The sequence below is a fragment of the Panthera pardus genome, unplaced genomic scaffold (genome assembly GCF_024362965.1).
Source record: "Panthera pardus isolate Hobbes unplaced genomic scaffold, ASM2436296v1 HiC_scaffold_13, whole genome shotgun sequence".
Taxonomy (NCBI): Eukaryota; Metazoa; Chordata; class Mammalia; order Carnivora; family Felidae; genus Panthera; species Panthera pardus.
In genome coordinates, this window is record NW_026526688.1 from 43,508,062 (window position 1) to 43,524,874 (window position 16,813).

Below are 16,813 nucleotides of genomic sequence, written 5' to 3' on the forward strand. Positions count from 1 at the left end.
AAATCTATACACTGAAAACTATAGAAAGCTTATGAAAGAAATTGAGGAAGACACAAAAAAATGGAAAAAGATTCCATGCTCCTGGATAGGAAGAACAAATATTGTTAAAATGTCGATACTACCCAAAACAATCTACATATTGAATGCAATCCCTATCAAAGTAACACCAGCATTCTTCACAGCTAGAACAAATAATCCTAAAATTTGTATGGAACCCAAAAAGACCCCAAATAGCCAAAGTGATCTTGAAAAAGAAAGCCAAAGCAGGAGGCATCACAATCCCAGACTCCAAGCTATACTACAAAGCTGTAATCATCAAGACAGTATGGTACTGGCACAAGAACAGACACTCAGATCAATGGAACAGAATAGAGAACCCAGAAATGGACTCACATACGTATGGCCAACAAATCTTTGACAGGGCAGGAAAGAATATCCAATGGCATAAAGACAGTCTCTTCAGCAAGTGGTGCTGGGAAAACTGGACAGCGACATCCAGATGAATGAACCTGGACCACTTTCTTACACCATACACAAAAATAAACTCAAAATGGATGAAAGACCTCAATGCAAGACAGGAAGCCATCAAAATCCTCGAGGAGAAAGCAGGCAAAAACCTCTTTGACCTCAGCTGCAGCAACTTCTTACTCAACACATCTCTGGAAGCAAAGGAAACAAAAGCAAAAATGAACTATTGGGACCTCATCAAAATAAAAAGCTTCTGCACAGCAAAGGAAACAATCAGCAAAACTAAAAGGCAACCGACAGAATGGAAGAAGATATTTGCAAATGACATATCAGATACAGGGTTAGTATCCAAAATGTATAAAGAACTTATCCAACTCAACACCAAAAAAACAAATAATCCAGTGAAGAAATGGGCAAAAGATGGGTATAGACACTTCTCAAAAAAAGACATCCATATGGCCAAACCGACACATGAAAAAAATGCTCAACATCACTCATCATCAGCGAAATACAGATCAAAACTACAATGAGATACCACCTCACACCTGTCAGAATGGCTAAAATGAACAACTCAGGATACAACAGATGTTGGCGAGGATGCGGAGAAAGATCTTTTGCACTGATGCAAACTGGTGCAGCCACTCTGGAAAACAGTATGGAGGTTCCTCAAAAAATTAAAAATAAAACTACCCTATGACCCAGCAATTGCACTACTAGGTATTTATCCAAGGGATACAGGTATGATGTTTCCAAAGGGCACATGCACCTCAATGTTTATAGCAGCACTACTGATCATAGCCAAAGTATGGAAAGAGCCCAAATGTCCATTGGTGGATGAATGGATAAAGAAGATGTGGTATATATATACAATGGAGTATTAGTAATCAAAAAGAATGAAATCTTGCCAGTTGCAACTATGTGGATGAAACTAGAGGGTATTATGCTAAACAAAATTAGTCAGTCAGAGAAAGACAAATATCATATGACTTCACTCATATGAGGACTGTAACAGACAAAACAGATGAACATAAGGGAAGGGAAGCAAAAATAATATAAAAACAAGGAGGGGGACAAAACATAAGAGACTCTTAAAAATGGAGAACAAACAGAGGGTTACTCAAGGGGTTGGGGGGGGGGGGATGGGCTAAATGGGTAAGGAGCATTAAGGAATTTACTCCTGAATTCATTGTTGCACTATATGCTAACTAACTTGGATGTAAATTTAAAAAATAAATAAAATGATTAAAAATAAAAACAAACAAACAAACATCTATTGGACATTCACTATGTGTCATACTGGGTGTTATCACTCCCAGAGAGATTCTCAATGCCCCAAAGTCATCTTAAAACCCAAAGTAATAAATCCATTGTGAAATTTTAAGCACTCTAGTATCTGGTAGGGCATGTATTTGGGGGCAGGGAACCACACAAGTAGTCACAATAATATTTTGAACTTTGGAAAATCCCACAAGCCTTATTAAATTTCAGCTTCCTTCTACTTTCTTCCAGAACAAGTTTTCCGGATAAGGCAAAGTATCCCATTTACACTTATCCAAATCTGTATATGGAAGGAGAGGTTAAGGAAGTGATGGGGAGTGGGGGCTTTCATTTAAAAGCTTACCATAGCCATTATATAAAACAATGGAATTTGTCACTTTCAGAAACAGAAACATAGCCTCAGTGAATCTCTGTGGTCTCATATTATTTTGGGTTTTATGACTGTCATTATTCCCTGTGTATAAGAAGAGTTATAGCAGTTATATTATATCCGTCTTGACTTCAACTTTCTTTGACTAAGATTAAAAACTTCTGAGATGCCTGAGTAGCTCAGTCACTTCAGTGACTGACTCTTGATTTCAGCTCAGGTCATGATCTCACAGTTCATGAGATCAAGTCTCGAGTTGGGCTCTGGGCTGACTATGTGGAGCCTGCTTGGAATTCTCACTCTCCCTTTATCTCTGCTCCTCCCCCATTTGCGTGCATGCATTCTCTCTCTCTCTCTCAAAATAAACATTTAATAAATAATAAATAAATAAAATAAATAAATGTAAAAGCTTCATGATTATGTTAATAAACATGGTTTTCTAACAAAAAAAACTTTATGTCTCTAATTTGGAGCACCCAAATATAGAAAAAAATTAATAAAAAACACAAAGAAACTCATTGATAATAATACAATAATATTAAGGGATTTTCACACCCCACTTACAGCAATGGACAGATCACCTAAGCAGAAAATCAACAAGGAAACAATGGCTTTGAATAACACAGTGGACCAGATGAACTTAACAGATGCATTCAGAATATTTCATCCTAAAGAGTAGAATAAGCGTTCTTTTCAAATGTACATGGGACATTCACCAGAAGGGATCACATACTGGATCACAAATCAGCTCTCAATAAGTACAAAAAGATCGAGATCATACCATGCATATTTTCAGACCATAAAGCTATGAAACTTGAAGTCAACCACAAGGGAAAAAAAAAAGCCCTCAAACATGGAAGTTAAAAAACATCCTACTGAAGTATGAATGGGTTAACCAGGAAATTAAAGAAGAAATTAAAAATACATGGAAGCAAATACAAATGAAAACACAACAGTTTGGGATGCAGCAAAAGTAGTCCTAATAGGAAAGTAAATTGCAATTCAAGCCTATCTCAAGAAGCAAGAAATATACAATCTAAATATACAATCTAAACTTACACCTAAAGGAGCTAGGAAAGGAACAGCAAATAAAGCCTAAAGCCAATAGAAGAGAAATAATAAAGATTAGAGAAATAAATAATATAGAAATAAACATAAGAAACCAGTAGAACAGATCAACAAAACTAAAAGCTGGTTTTTTGCAAGAATTAACAAAATTGGTAAACCCCTAGCTACACTTATCAAAAAGAAAGGAGAAAGGGCCCAAATAGTTAAAAATCACTAATGAAAGAAGGGACCAACACCACAGAAATAGAAGGGACCAACACCACAAGAGAATACTATGAAAAATTATATGCCAACAAACTAGGCAATCTGGAAGAAATGGATAAATTCCTGGAAACATACAAACTACCAAAACTGCAACAGAAAGAAATAGGAAACTTGAAAAGACCCATAACCAGCAAATAAATTGAATCATCTATCAAAAATCTCCCAACAAACAAGAATCCTGGGCCTGATGACTTCACAAGCCATCTATTCTTCTCAAACTGTCAGCAAAGTCACAGGATATAAAATCAACTTGCAGAAATCTTTTGCATTTCTATACACCAAAAATGAAGCAGCAGAAAAAAAAAAAACTGCTGGATAAGAAAACTATACAAGGCAAAAAATTTCCTTCAGAAATTAAGGAGGGTTAAAGACATTCCCAGATAAATAAAAGCTAAGTGAGTGCATCACCTCTAGACCTGTCTTATAAGAAATCCTATAAGGAGTTCATCAAATTGAAATGAAAGGACAATAACTCAAGAAAACATAAAAGTATAAAACGCACCGGTAAGTGTAAATATATAATCAAATTCATAATTCCCTAATACTGTAATGGTGGCAAAATACTTTTATCTCCAGTAAAAAGTTAAAAGACAATAGTATTATAAAGTAAATATTATTACATAATTTGTTAAAGGATGCACAATATAAAAAGATGCAAATTGTAACATTAATAGCACAAAAGGTGGGGGAACTAAACGAGAATTTAAAATGTAGAGCTTTAGTATATGATTGAAGGTAGGTTATTATCAGCTTAAAATAGATTATTACAGGTGATGAGTATTAATACCAGGTGTTGTATGGAAGTGTCGAATCACTGTATTGTACACCTGAAACTAACATTACACTGTATGTTAACTACTAGAAGTGTAAACAAAAAGTTAAAAAAATAAAAAACTACCTTACAATCCAATAATCGCATGACTAGGTATTTACCCAAAGAATACAAAAACACTAGTTTAAAGGGATACATGCACCCTGATGTTTATTGAAGCATTATTTACGATAGCCAAGATATGGAATCAGCCTAAGTGTCCATCAAGTGATGAATGAATAAAGAAGTGGTATATATACATATATACAACAGAATATTATTCAGCCATAAAAAAGAATGAAATCTTGCCATTTGCAACAACAAGCTCAGCAAAATAAGTTAGACAGAGAAAGACAAATACCATATGTTTTCATTCATATGTAGAATTTAAGAAACAAAACAAACAAGGAAAGGAGAAAAAATAAGAGATAGTCAAAGCAAGAAACAGTCTTTTAATTATAGAAAACATACTGATGGTTATCAGAGAGGAGGCAGGTGGGGGTATGGGTTAAATAGGTGATGAAAATGAAGAAGTGCCCTTTTTGTGATGAGCCCAGGGTGATGTATGGAACTGTTGAATTACTACATTGTATACCTAAAACTATTATCACACACTGTATGTTAACTAACTGGAATTAAAATAAAAACTTAAAAAATAGACTATTATATCTATTGTATCTATAAAAATTTTTATGTAAGCCTTATAACAATCACAAAGAAGAAACCTACAGTGGATACACAAAATATAAAGAGAAACAAAGAATGGCACTACAAAAAATAAATCACAAAAGAAGAGAGTAAGAAAGGAATAAAGGAAAAAAAGAACTAAAACAAACAAACCAGAAAATGATTAACAAAATGGCAATAGAAAGTCCTTTTAACTATCAATAATTACTTTAAATGTAAACGGATTTTTTCCAATCAAATTTCTATTGTAGAACCCAACAATAAGCTGGCTATAGGAAACTCAAATTACCTTTATGGACATGCAAGGGCTGAAAGTATAGGGAAGAAAAAACTATTCTATGCAAATGGTAACCGAAAGAGAGCAGGGTATGCTATACTTACGTAATATAAAACAGACTTTCAATTAAAACAATCACAAAAAAAAAAAGGTCAAGAAAATATAACACTTGTAACTACACATGCTCAAAATATTGGAATGCCTAAAAACTTAAGTAAATATTGACAGACCAAAGGGATAAACAGACAGCAATTCAATAATAGTAGAGGACTTCAATACCCTACTATTGACATTGGACAGAGCAATCAGAAGGAAAATTAGTAAGAAAATAGCAGGCCTGAATAAAACTATAAACCAAATGGACCTTAAGGACATATATAGAACATTATGTCCAATAAGAACAAAATATTCTCAAGCACATGTGGAACATTCTCCAGGACAAAACATATGTTGGTCCACAAAGCAAGTTTTATGAAATTTAAGGAAACTGAAATAATATCTAATATCTTTTCCAAGCACAATGTTATGAAACTTCAGAGAAAAAAACTGAAAAATCCACAAAATGTACAATTTAACATCATACCTGAACTAATGGACCACAGAAGTAGGAAAAAAGGAAATCATAAAAAGTATCTTAAAATAAACAAAAACAAATACAAAAAACAACATACCAAAACATATGCGATATAACAAAAGCAGTTCTAAGAGGTAAGTTTACAGCAATAAATGCCTATATTAAAAAAAAATCTCAAATAACCTAACTTTACCCCTAAAGGAATTAAAAAAGGAAAACAACCTAAGACCCAAGTTAGTAGAAGAAAGGAAATAAGAAAGATCAGAGCAGAAATAAATGAAATAGAGACCAGAGAGACAATAGGAAAATAATAAATTAAACCAAGAGATGGATTTTGAAAAGATAAACAAAATGGCAAAACTTTAGCTAGACTACTCAATAAAATAAAATTATGAAAGAAAAGAAAAGACACTGAAATTGATACCATAAAAATACAAAGTATCATTAGAGACTTCCATAACAATTATCCACCAACAAATTGCGTAACACTACAAGAAATGGATAAATTCCTAGAAACAGGTAATCTATCAAAACTGAATCAAGAAGAAATGGAAAACTTGAACAAAGTAATCACAACTAAAGATATTCAATCTGTTATCAAACTTCCTAACAAATAAAAGAACAGGACTAGATGGTTTCACAGGTGAATTCTATGAAATATTTAAAGAATTAATGCTAATTTCTCTCAACTCCCCCAAAAATTAAAAAGGAAAGAACTCTCCCAAACTCATTTTACAAGGCCAGCTTTACCCTGATACAAAGACAGACAAAGACACCAAAAGAAGAAGAAGAAGAAGAAGAAGAAGAAGAAGAAGAAGAAGAAAAGAAAGAAAGAAAGAAAGAAAGAAAGAAAGAAAGAAAGAAAGAAAGAAAGAAAGAAAGAAAGAAAGAAAGAAAGAAAATTACAGGCTGATATCCCTAATGAACATAGATGCGAACATTCTCAACAAAATATCAGCACACCAAATTCAACAGCATGTTAAAAGGTTCATATATCATGATCAAGTGAGGTTTATCCCTGGGATGTAAGGATGACACAGAAAGCAATAAACATAATACACCCCCATTAATATAAATAAGGGTAAAATTCATGTAATCCTCCAAAGAAATGAAGAAAAAATATCTGACAAAATTCAACACACGTTCATGACCAAAGTTCTCAACAGTTTGGTATAGAGCAAATGTATCAATATAATAAAGGCCATATATGACAAGCCGTAGCTAACATAATTTTCAATTGTGAAAAGTTGAAATGTTTTACTGTAAGATCAGGAACAAGACAAAGTTTTTCATTCTTACTACTCCTTTTTAACATAGTACTAGGAGTCCTAGCCAGAGGAATTAGGCAAGAGAAAAGAAATAAAAGATATCCAAGTCAGAAAGGAAGAAATAGGGGCACCTGGGTGGCTCAGTCGGTTAAGCATCCGACTTCGGTTCAGGTCATGATCTCATGGTCTGTGGGTTCGAGCCCCACATCAGGCTCTGTGCTGACAGCTCAGAGCCTGGAGCCTGCTTCAGACTCTTTGTCTCCCTCACTCTCTGCCCCTCCATGCCCCCCCTCTCAAAAATAAACAAACATTAAAAAAATTGTTTTTAAAGAAAGGAAGAAGTAAAACTGTGGGGAAAAATGGAAAGATGTTGGTCAAGGGTACACATTTTCAGCCATAAAATGAATCACTATGGGGATCTAATGTACAGCATGGTAACTATAGTTAATAATGTATTGTATATTTGAAATTTTCTTTGTAAATGTTAAATATTTTTGCTATGTAAAGTTGTAGATGTGTTAACCTTATTGTAATCATTTCACAATATATGCTCGTATGAAGTCATTACATTGTGCACCTTAAACTTACACAATGTTATATGCCAATTATATCCCAATAAAGTTTGGGAACAAAATTTAAAAAAATTTTTTTAATGTTTATTTTTAAGAGAGACAGAGACAGAGACAGAGCATGAGTGGGCGAGGGGCAGAGAAAGAGGAAGACACAGAATCTGAAGCAGGTTCCAGGCTCCAAACTGTCAGCACAGAGCCCGATGTGGGGCTTGAACTTAGGAACCGTGCGATCATGACCTGAGCTAAAGTCAGACGTTTAACCAACGGAGCCACCCAGGCACCCCAGGAACAAAATTTTAAAGATAAAAGCATATTCTTACTCCAATCCTATCTGAACATCTGCCATTTACTTTTTTCATAGTTTGCTTCTTTTTTCTTTAGATTTCCAGTTAATTTTTCTGGGTGTGGGGCAATTATTCAGGAATTCTTTAAATGCTTTAAATAAAGAGCACTTAATTGATTGTAACAATAACTGAACTGCAAAGGAACAGAAGACTTTACCAGAAGATGGTAAAGAGAATTTACCTAACAACAATAACAAAAAAATCTAATCTAACTTCTTGACCCCATGTAAGGTAGGGTGTTAAAAAATAAGACCTTACTAAAGAGGGTTGCTTCAGATGTATGTTGATCATAGGAATGTCTCAACAGGTACAAGAAAGATTTGTAACAGTTGGGAAAGAAGAATCATCAGGCATATGTACATGAGACTTCTGGAAATGACAGATTACCAAATGGAATGAAGTGTAAGAAGGGTCCAATGTACTTGGATATAATACAATGGGAAAGGCAGATAGGATATTGACATACTTCCCACCTCTTTGAAACAGTATTTCAAGAAATTTAGGGGCGCCTGGGTGGCTCAGTCGGTTAAGCGGCCGACTTTGGCTCAGGTCATGATCTCACGGTCCGTGGGTTCGAGCCCTGCATTGGGCTCTGTGCTGACGGCTCAGAGCCTGGAGCCTGTTTCAGATTCTGTGTCTCCCTCTCTCTCTGACCCTCCCCTGTTCATGCTCTGTCTCTCTCTGTCTCAAAAATAAATAAACATTAAAAAAAAAAAAAGAAAAGAAATTTAATGCTGAGCTACTCTAAAATAGATTGCCTCTTACCTTGCAATCTTGTGTGCAACATTCCCCGGAGCCACACTGTTTATTTGCTTTCATTGAACATGTTTTAGGATCACAGCAGTCTTTATGTGTACAATTCTGTAAACAAATAGACAAATTCAAACTGTCTCTTCTGACATCAGTTATGATAATTTGTCTTTTAAATCATACAGAGAAAGACAGATACCATATGTTTTTACTCTTATGTGGATCCTGAGACACTTAACAGAAGACCATGGGGGAGGGGAAGGAAAAAAAACATAAAGGTTAGAGAGGGAGGGAGCCAAACCATAAGAGACTCTTAAAAACTGAGAATAAACTGAGGGTTGATGGGGGGTAGGAGGGAGGGGAAAGTGGGTGATGGGCATTGAGGAGGGCACCTGTTGGGATGAGCACTGGGTGTTGTATGGAAACCAATTTGACAATAAATTTCATATTATAAATAAATAAATAAATAAATAAATAATATTTTTAAAAAGCAAAAAAAAAAAAAAAACTTGCCAATTTCACCTAAATTGTCAAATTTATTTACATAAAGTAGTTTTTAATATTCCTTATGTACCCTCTTTCATTACTGATACTGGGAATTCCTTTCTTTTCCTCATTTCTCTTTCATCAGAACAGCAGATTTATCAAATATATTGATTATTTTCAAAGCACTGGCTTTTATTTTCATTGATATTCATCTTCTGATTTCTATCTCATTGATTTCTACTTTTATCTTTATCATTATTTCCTTCTACTTATCATGGATTTAATTGGACTAATATTTTAGTTACCCGAAGTAGCATTCTTAATCATTGATTTTAGACCTTTCTTCTCTCCATTATAAGCATTTGTAGCTATAGATTTTCCTCATAACACTATAATTCAGTTTCAACTGAATCTCATAGATTTCGATGTTATGTTTAAATTTTCATAACTGTTAAAAATATATCTTAATTGCTTTTGTAATTTCTTCTTTGAGCCAAGGGCCATTTAGAAGTGGCAGCTTAATTTCTAAATATTTGGGAACTTTTCAAGATATCTTATTATTCTTGATTTCTAATTTAATTCTCAACAAAAAATAAATATTTTGAGATTTATTTCATGTCACAAAATGTAGTACATCCTGATGAATATTCCAAGTTCCCTTGAAAGTAATTTTTATATTAAGTTATTAAATATAGTGGCCTATAAATATCATTATATTAAGGTGGTTGGTAGAAGTATTATTCAGATCTTCTACATCCTTACTGATATTTTTGTCTAGTTGTTCTATCACTTACTAAGAGATGTGAAATAAACCTCCAAATAAGATAGTGCTTCATGAAATTTGAAGATCTACTGTGTGTGTGTACATGTAGATATATTTTTATAAGTGTATACATATTTATTATTGTTATTACTTCCTTATGTATTTATCCTTTTATAATTTTGAAGCATTAGTATATCTCTATTTTATATATTAATATAGTCCCCTTAGCTCTCTTATATTTACTGTTTACTTGTTATATCCTTTTCCATTCTATTATTTTCTGCCAAACAGAGCATTTGGGCTTAAAATATATCTCTTGTCTCTTGATTTTTATGTAGTCTGATAATCTCTGGCTTCTGATCAGAGTGCTTGGCCTATTTACATTTAATGTAACTATTAATATTTATGTATTTCAATTTGTTATTTTACCATTTGTTTCCATTTATTTCATCTTGTTTTTTTTCCTCAATTCTTCTCTTCTTGTCTTATTTTGTGCTGATGAAATATGTTTAGCATGTCATTAAAACTCCTCTATTGGCTTTTTAGCTGTATCTCTGCATAATTTTTCAATATTTGCTCTGGGATTTATAGTATGTATCTTTCAAATACTCTAATCTACTTAGAGTTAATACTGATTTTCTTCACGTAAATTATAGAAATCTTGCAACAGCTTATTTCACCTTCCACATTTAGTGCTGCTGCTGTTATTATATAGATGTAGATATGTAGATACACACACATATACACATAATGTGTATATGTACATATATATTTTTGTGTGTTTATATGCATATAAACATATATGCATCCATATCCACAAACATACCCATACATATTTGTATATTTAGTATATATACATACAAATACATATTTATAGGCACATATATGTATTGTATCACTTATGCAGTGAATAAGTGTGTGTATATTTACATATCTGTGCATGTATATAATGTAGTCAGTAAAATTAAGAGCAGAAAAGAAAGCATACATATAACTATTTATTTTTACCCACATATTTACCAATTCCTGTGTTCAGGAATTTTTAATTCTTCAAACATTTTAAATTCTTAGGATATTCTGTAGTACAAGTTTACTGTGACATATTGTCTCAGCTTTTGCTTAACTGAGAATAACTTTGTTTGCTTCCATTTTAAAGGATAATTACTTTGAATCTAGAACTCTTGATTGTTGACCTTTTTTTTTTTCTTTCATCACTTTTTGTCATTTCAAAGTCTACTGACCTCCATTATTTGTTATAAGAAGTCAGCTATATTTTGTATCACTGTATTGTGTATCTAACCTGTTTTTTTTTAGGCTGAAATTAAGTTTTTCTTTTTATCTTGGGGTTTTGGGAGGTTTTACTACTCTAAGTATAGAGGTGGGTTTTTTTGTGTCTATGTGCTTGTAGTTTGCTGAGCATCTTGGATCTGTAAGCAAACGTTTTCCTTCAAATTTGAAAAATAATCAGTATTATTCCTGCATATTTTTTTCTGCCGCCTACTTTCTCTTTTCTTTATCTTGAAATCCAATTACACCTACATTGGACCACTTAATATTTCCTTTCAGGTGGGGGCACCTTTATGACTCAGTTGGTTAAGCGTCCAACTCTTGGTTTTGGCTCAGGTCATGATCTCACGATTCATGGGTTCAAGTCCTGTATTGGGCTCTGCACTAACAGTGTGAAACCTGTTTGAGATTCTCTCTCCTTCACTCCCTGCCCTTCCCCAGCTTGAACTTTCTCTCTCTCTCTCTCTCTCTCTCTCTCTCTCTCTCTCTCTCAAAATAAATAAATAATTTTTAAGAAAAATGTTTCTGGGGTGCCTGGGTGGTTCAGTTGGTTAAGTATCTGACTTTGGCTCTTGGAGCCTGGAGCCTGCTTCGGATTCTGTGTCACTCTCACTGCCCCTCCCCTGTTGACAGTCTGTCTGTCTCTCTCTCCCCCTCAAAATTAAATGAATAAACATTTAAAAAATTTAAGAAAAAATAAAAAATATCTACTCTCAGGTGTCTGAGGTTTTTTGCTATTTTTCTTCAACGTTTTTTCTCTCTATTCTATAGATCATATTTTCTTAATGTTCTATTGGTCAAGTTCATTGATTACTCTGCTTTTGGTCAAGTTCACTGATTCTGCTTTTGTTGTACTTTTCACTTCTAGACTTTAAATGTATATGGTTTTTGTAGTTAACTTATATCTGTTGAGATTCTCTAGCTGCTCACTTACTATGATAATTTTTCCTTAAATGGTTTGAGCATAATGTCCTTTCATGCTCCTAATATTCAAAATAACTACTGTGAAGTCTTTATCTGCAAAATACAATATATTTGGACTTCTCAGAGTCAGTTTCCCTTAACTGCGTATTTTCCTAAATATGGTTCACATTTTCCTAATTTTCTGAATGTCTATTAATTTTTTTATTAATAAGTTAGACAATATAGATACAATGATATAATGCCCGTATTCAGCTGTGACCTTCTAGAGGCTTTTTTTTTTCTAACAGGAAATTAAGTAACCTGGAAACAAACTGTAAGCTTTGTTTCCCCTACAATGTACAGCAGCTATCTCTGCTCAATTCATATGGCTTCCAACTGCTGAATTTTTAGCCAGATTCCCTGATGTAATGTAGCATTCATGCAAGGATTTAGGCAGAGACAGTACTTAGATTTCAGGGTATAATCTACCTGTAATTGCCTTGTTTCTGAAGATTCCTCTTTAATTTCCAGTTGTAGCCAGTCTCAGGCTCTACATTCTGATAAATGAAACCAGTAGGGCTTTGGATTTCTGCTGCCTGAATTGCACATGGTTAGAAAATATTCTCTTAAAAAAAATCATCGAACTCACAGGGTTCACCTGGTGCACCGGTGTCTTTCAATGGTCTCACCCTACTTTTTTCCTCCGTGGGGTATTTCTGGACTATGCATATTTTAGCAGTCTGCCAAATATGTGTAAAATTAGTCATCAGATTTTAGGTTTTAGCACTTTCACAGTTGTCTTACTTTCAGGGTTTTCCCCTTAAATTTCCAGTGATTCTCATCCCTGAAATCTGTTCTCTGTCACACCGAGTCAGTAAAGCTGCAATTTTTCACAGCTATTTCATTCGGCCACAACTGTGGAAGTAGAGGAGCACCCAAGACTAGGAAAACATAAGCTCACAATTCTTATCTGTTCCAGCTGCAATTTTTCAAGAGTAAACTCTCCTCTGGCTTTTTTCTTTTAAATGTGTTCCAGTGTCATTAAATACACACACACACACACACACACACACATATACACACATATATAGTAAATATAAATATGTCTATATATAATGTATTACATATTTTTACATATTGTATATTTAATAACATATTAATATATAGTTAATAATATGTTCCATATTTTACAATTGCTGTTTCATTTTATTATCCTATGACTACTTCACTTTATTGTCAATGCTTCCTCTATCATCTTTCATCTTTCTTTGGGTTTGGTTCTATATTTATATATTTTCTACAGGTGATAGATTTTTTAAAAAATACTTTTAATTGATATCACCTGCCAATAGCACACTTTTCACTCTATATTAGCAAACAATGCATTTTGCTATTCCATTGGTAATAGTCTATGGTCTTTAGATATTCCTGTTTTTGTTACTGCTTGATGTTAAAAGTATATTTCTTCAACTCTTTAGACACTCTTTGTTGTAACTAATTATTTTGTTTAGAGTTGATGCATACACTAAAGAATGTCAGAAGGTAAATATTATCTAAAAGGCTTTTGCTGTCCACTTCAAAAAATAGCAAAATTAGGAAACTTAAAAGCTTCCATCTTCCCCAAAGAAGGTTTTTTTAAATTTATTTTTCTAAAAGACAAGGTCTTCATCTTCTTCTTTTCTATTACACACATATACAGGAAATTTTAAAAATTGAAAAAATTTCTACTAACCTTTACAGTGCCACAATCACACTGTTCACCCTGTTCCAATTGTCCATTGCCACATGTCCTTTTCTTTTGTTGTTTATAAACTGGCACTTCAGGAAGGATTCTCTGAAGACATCCAAGGCCGGAATGTGAGGCCAAGTATTTAAAGTCATCCAACGTACAGGTGCTAAAATCCTTTACACCCCGAGACTGCCTAAAATATTTTAAAAATGGGTATGACAAAAATTATTGCTGTATATCTCTGCATTTCCACTAATGTATGATGTTTTAGAAAGATATTTAAAAAGCATTATGGGAAAAAAAAGCACATTTTGAAAACTATTCATTGCATTGATAATATGTTTTACCATATTTTTAAAATTTCACCATGAAAATTCTTGTAATGAAAAAAAACTCCAAAATCTTTTCATTGCCATTCATCCTGTTTTAAACAAGATGTATTATTTGCCTGTCTTATGACATTTATTAAACCTTTAAACATAAGAACTGTGTTCACTTTATTTTCTTTGCCAATGCCAAACAATTGAATTTTAAATGTTTAGCCTCAGTATTTAGCACATTTTTTATTTTTTTAAATATGTCTTGGATTTTTCTTGTAATGCCAATATAAACATGTTTGCATTAACTTAAGTACATATTAGGGCTTTTGTTCAACATAATTAAACATTTTTCAAATAAAAACCTGTGGTTTGAGCTACACAATGGGAAGGGCACCATAAGTACCTGTCTTGACAGTGAGAGCTGTTAGCACTCTAGTAATAGCTCAGCATCCAACTAAAACACTATAAAGAATCTGACTTAAGAGTAAAGATTATGTTCTAGACCAGGGGGTGACAAGCTTTTTCTGTAAAGGGCCAGGCAATAAATATTATAGACTAATATGCCATAGACTGTGGTACAACTACTCAACTCTGCCACTGTAGTACAAGAGCAACCATAAACAATAGGTAAAACAATAAGCCTAGCTGTATTTCAATAGAATTTTATTTACAAAACAGGCTACCACCGAGATTAGCTTGGGGATTGTTGTTTGCTGACCTCTACCCTAACTAGAATCTACTCTATCTCAATTCCAATAGAGCCTGAATTCAAGCCCTGACAAGATCCCCAGAAGAGAGTGAATTTGGAAGTTCAATCCGGCCAAGTTATAGGAGTTTCAAAATACCCTGAGCTTTCTATAGATCCATATTAACAAAGTGTAAAACCAAGCATATAAAATTCAATATAATTAGCCAATAATTGAATTTCCAAGAATCAATGCTTTTCAGAGGAAGGTAGGGGCATCCAAGCTTTCTATTGTATTATCAAAAATATCTAATATGCTAATAATAATAATAACAACAACAGAAACACAAAGAAATAAAAAATGTGATCCATAGTCAATGTAAAAAAAAAAAAAGCAGTCAAAAGAAATCAAAACTGAGATGGTCCAGATGTTACGATTTGGCATACAAATACCTAAATTAAAGCACTATAAATATTCAAATAATTAAAAAAAAGTGTTTACATAATTCAGAGTCATAGATTCAATACTCAAAATAGAGCACAAATAATTCAATTTACATAAAGTTCTGAAGCAAGGAAAACTAATTGTAGTAATAAATCAGATCAGTTGTTGCCTGGGGCAAGGATAAAAGGTAGAAGGACAATAAGGGTCACAAAGGAACTTTTGGGGAAATGAAACTGTTGCATAATCTCACTGATACTGTGGTTCAAAGATATTTATGTATTTGTCAAAAGTCATAAACTTGTACACTTACAGTGCACAAATTTTATTGCAGCAAGAATCATACCTTGACAAAGTTGAATTTTTATAAAGTTTATAAATAAAATGTTCAAGAAGATGGTGAAAGAATGAATATTCTTCTGAGTAACCACTTATCCAAGGAAGAAGAAATAAATTTAGTTATTATCTACTTTGTGCCTTTACAAAACTTTGGGGTATCATGGATTCAGTAATCAAAGGATAAAATGAAATAATGAGAAAATATACTGAGCTGATTTAGTCACTGTTTGCAACATATTTACTGAGCACTCTCCTGGGCAATAGGTGTGTAGTAAAGAGTAGACCAAGTACTTCTTAGGGACAAAAAGCATGAACATCAGGAGAAAAATATATGAAACAAATAGAATGTTGAAATGATTAAAAAACCAACAGAAGGGGTGCCTGGGTGGCTCAGTCAGTGGAGCATCTGATTCTTGATTTTGGCTCAGGTCATGACTTCATGGTTCATGGGATTGAGTTCCACGCTGGATTCTGCACTGACAGCACAGAGCCTGCTTGGGATTCTCTCTCTCCCTCTCTGTCTGTCCCTCCCCCACTTGTGCATTCTCTCTCTCTCTCTCTTTCTGTCAAAATAAATAAACTTTAAAAATATATTTAAGAAATAGAGCAGGGAATATGTATTATTAATGGTTCTAAAATAAAGGTTTTTTTCCTTTCTTCAGCAGTCTTTCAATGGGTCATGGTGTTATTATTTATTTACAATTTAATGTCTTTCTAAATAAAAAAAATCCTTAATTGAAACTACTAACATGAATTGTACCACTCATCCCTATACCGTACAATGCCAGTTTTAAACGCAAATATCAAAGCATTTAATTTAGCTTTATGCACAATCACTGAAATTACACAATTCATATGGCTTTTCCTTAGAGGGTGCTTTCAATCTGGCCAGGGGAGAAAAATACAAGTCAGACTCCAGAATGCAGGAAGGAGGAAGAGAGTTTCTCCAGGCATGGAGACGCATGGGGGACGTGGTGGGCCTATTTTGGTTTGTGTTCTGTTGTGCTTGAAAAATGTGTATTCTGTGGTTGTTAGGTATAGTGTTCTATAACTGTCAATTACTTCAGTTTGGTTAATAGAAGTGTAAAAGGTCCTAACCAAACAAAAATAAATAAATAAAGGAATATGTGT

General features: G+C 33.4%; 1 protein-coding gene across 3 annotated transcripts in view; it reads right to left on the minus strand.

The window, feature by feature from the left end:
* The window catches only part of LOC109262292 (disintegrin and metalloproteinase domain-containing protein 5-like), a 134,262-nt gene that overhangs the window by 49,984 nt on the left and 67,465 nt on the right, over positions 1–16,813 (minus strand). For all 3 annotated transcript variants that reach the window (XM_019440723.2, XM_019440722.2, XM_019440724.2), the window contains 2 exons: positions 13,900–14,089; positions 8,744–8,839 (listed from right to left, as the gene is read on the minus strand). In XM_019440723.2, the coding sequence (XP_019296268.2) occupies positions 8,744–8,839; positions 13,900–14,089 (286 nt within the window). The remainder of the gene's footprint in view (positions 1–8,743; positions 8,840–13,899; positions 14,090–16,813) is intronic.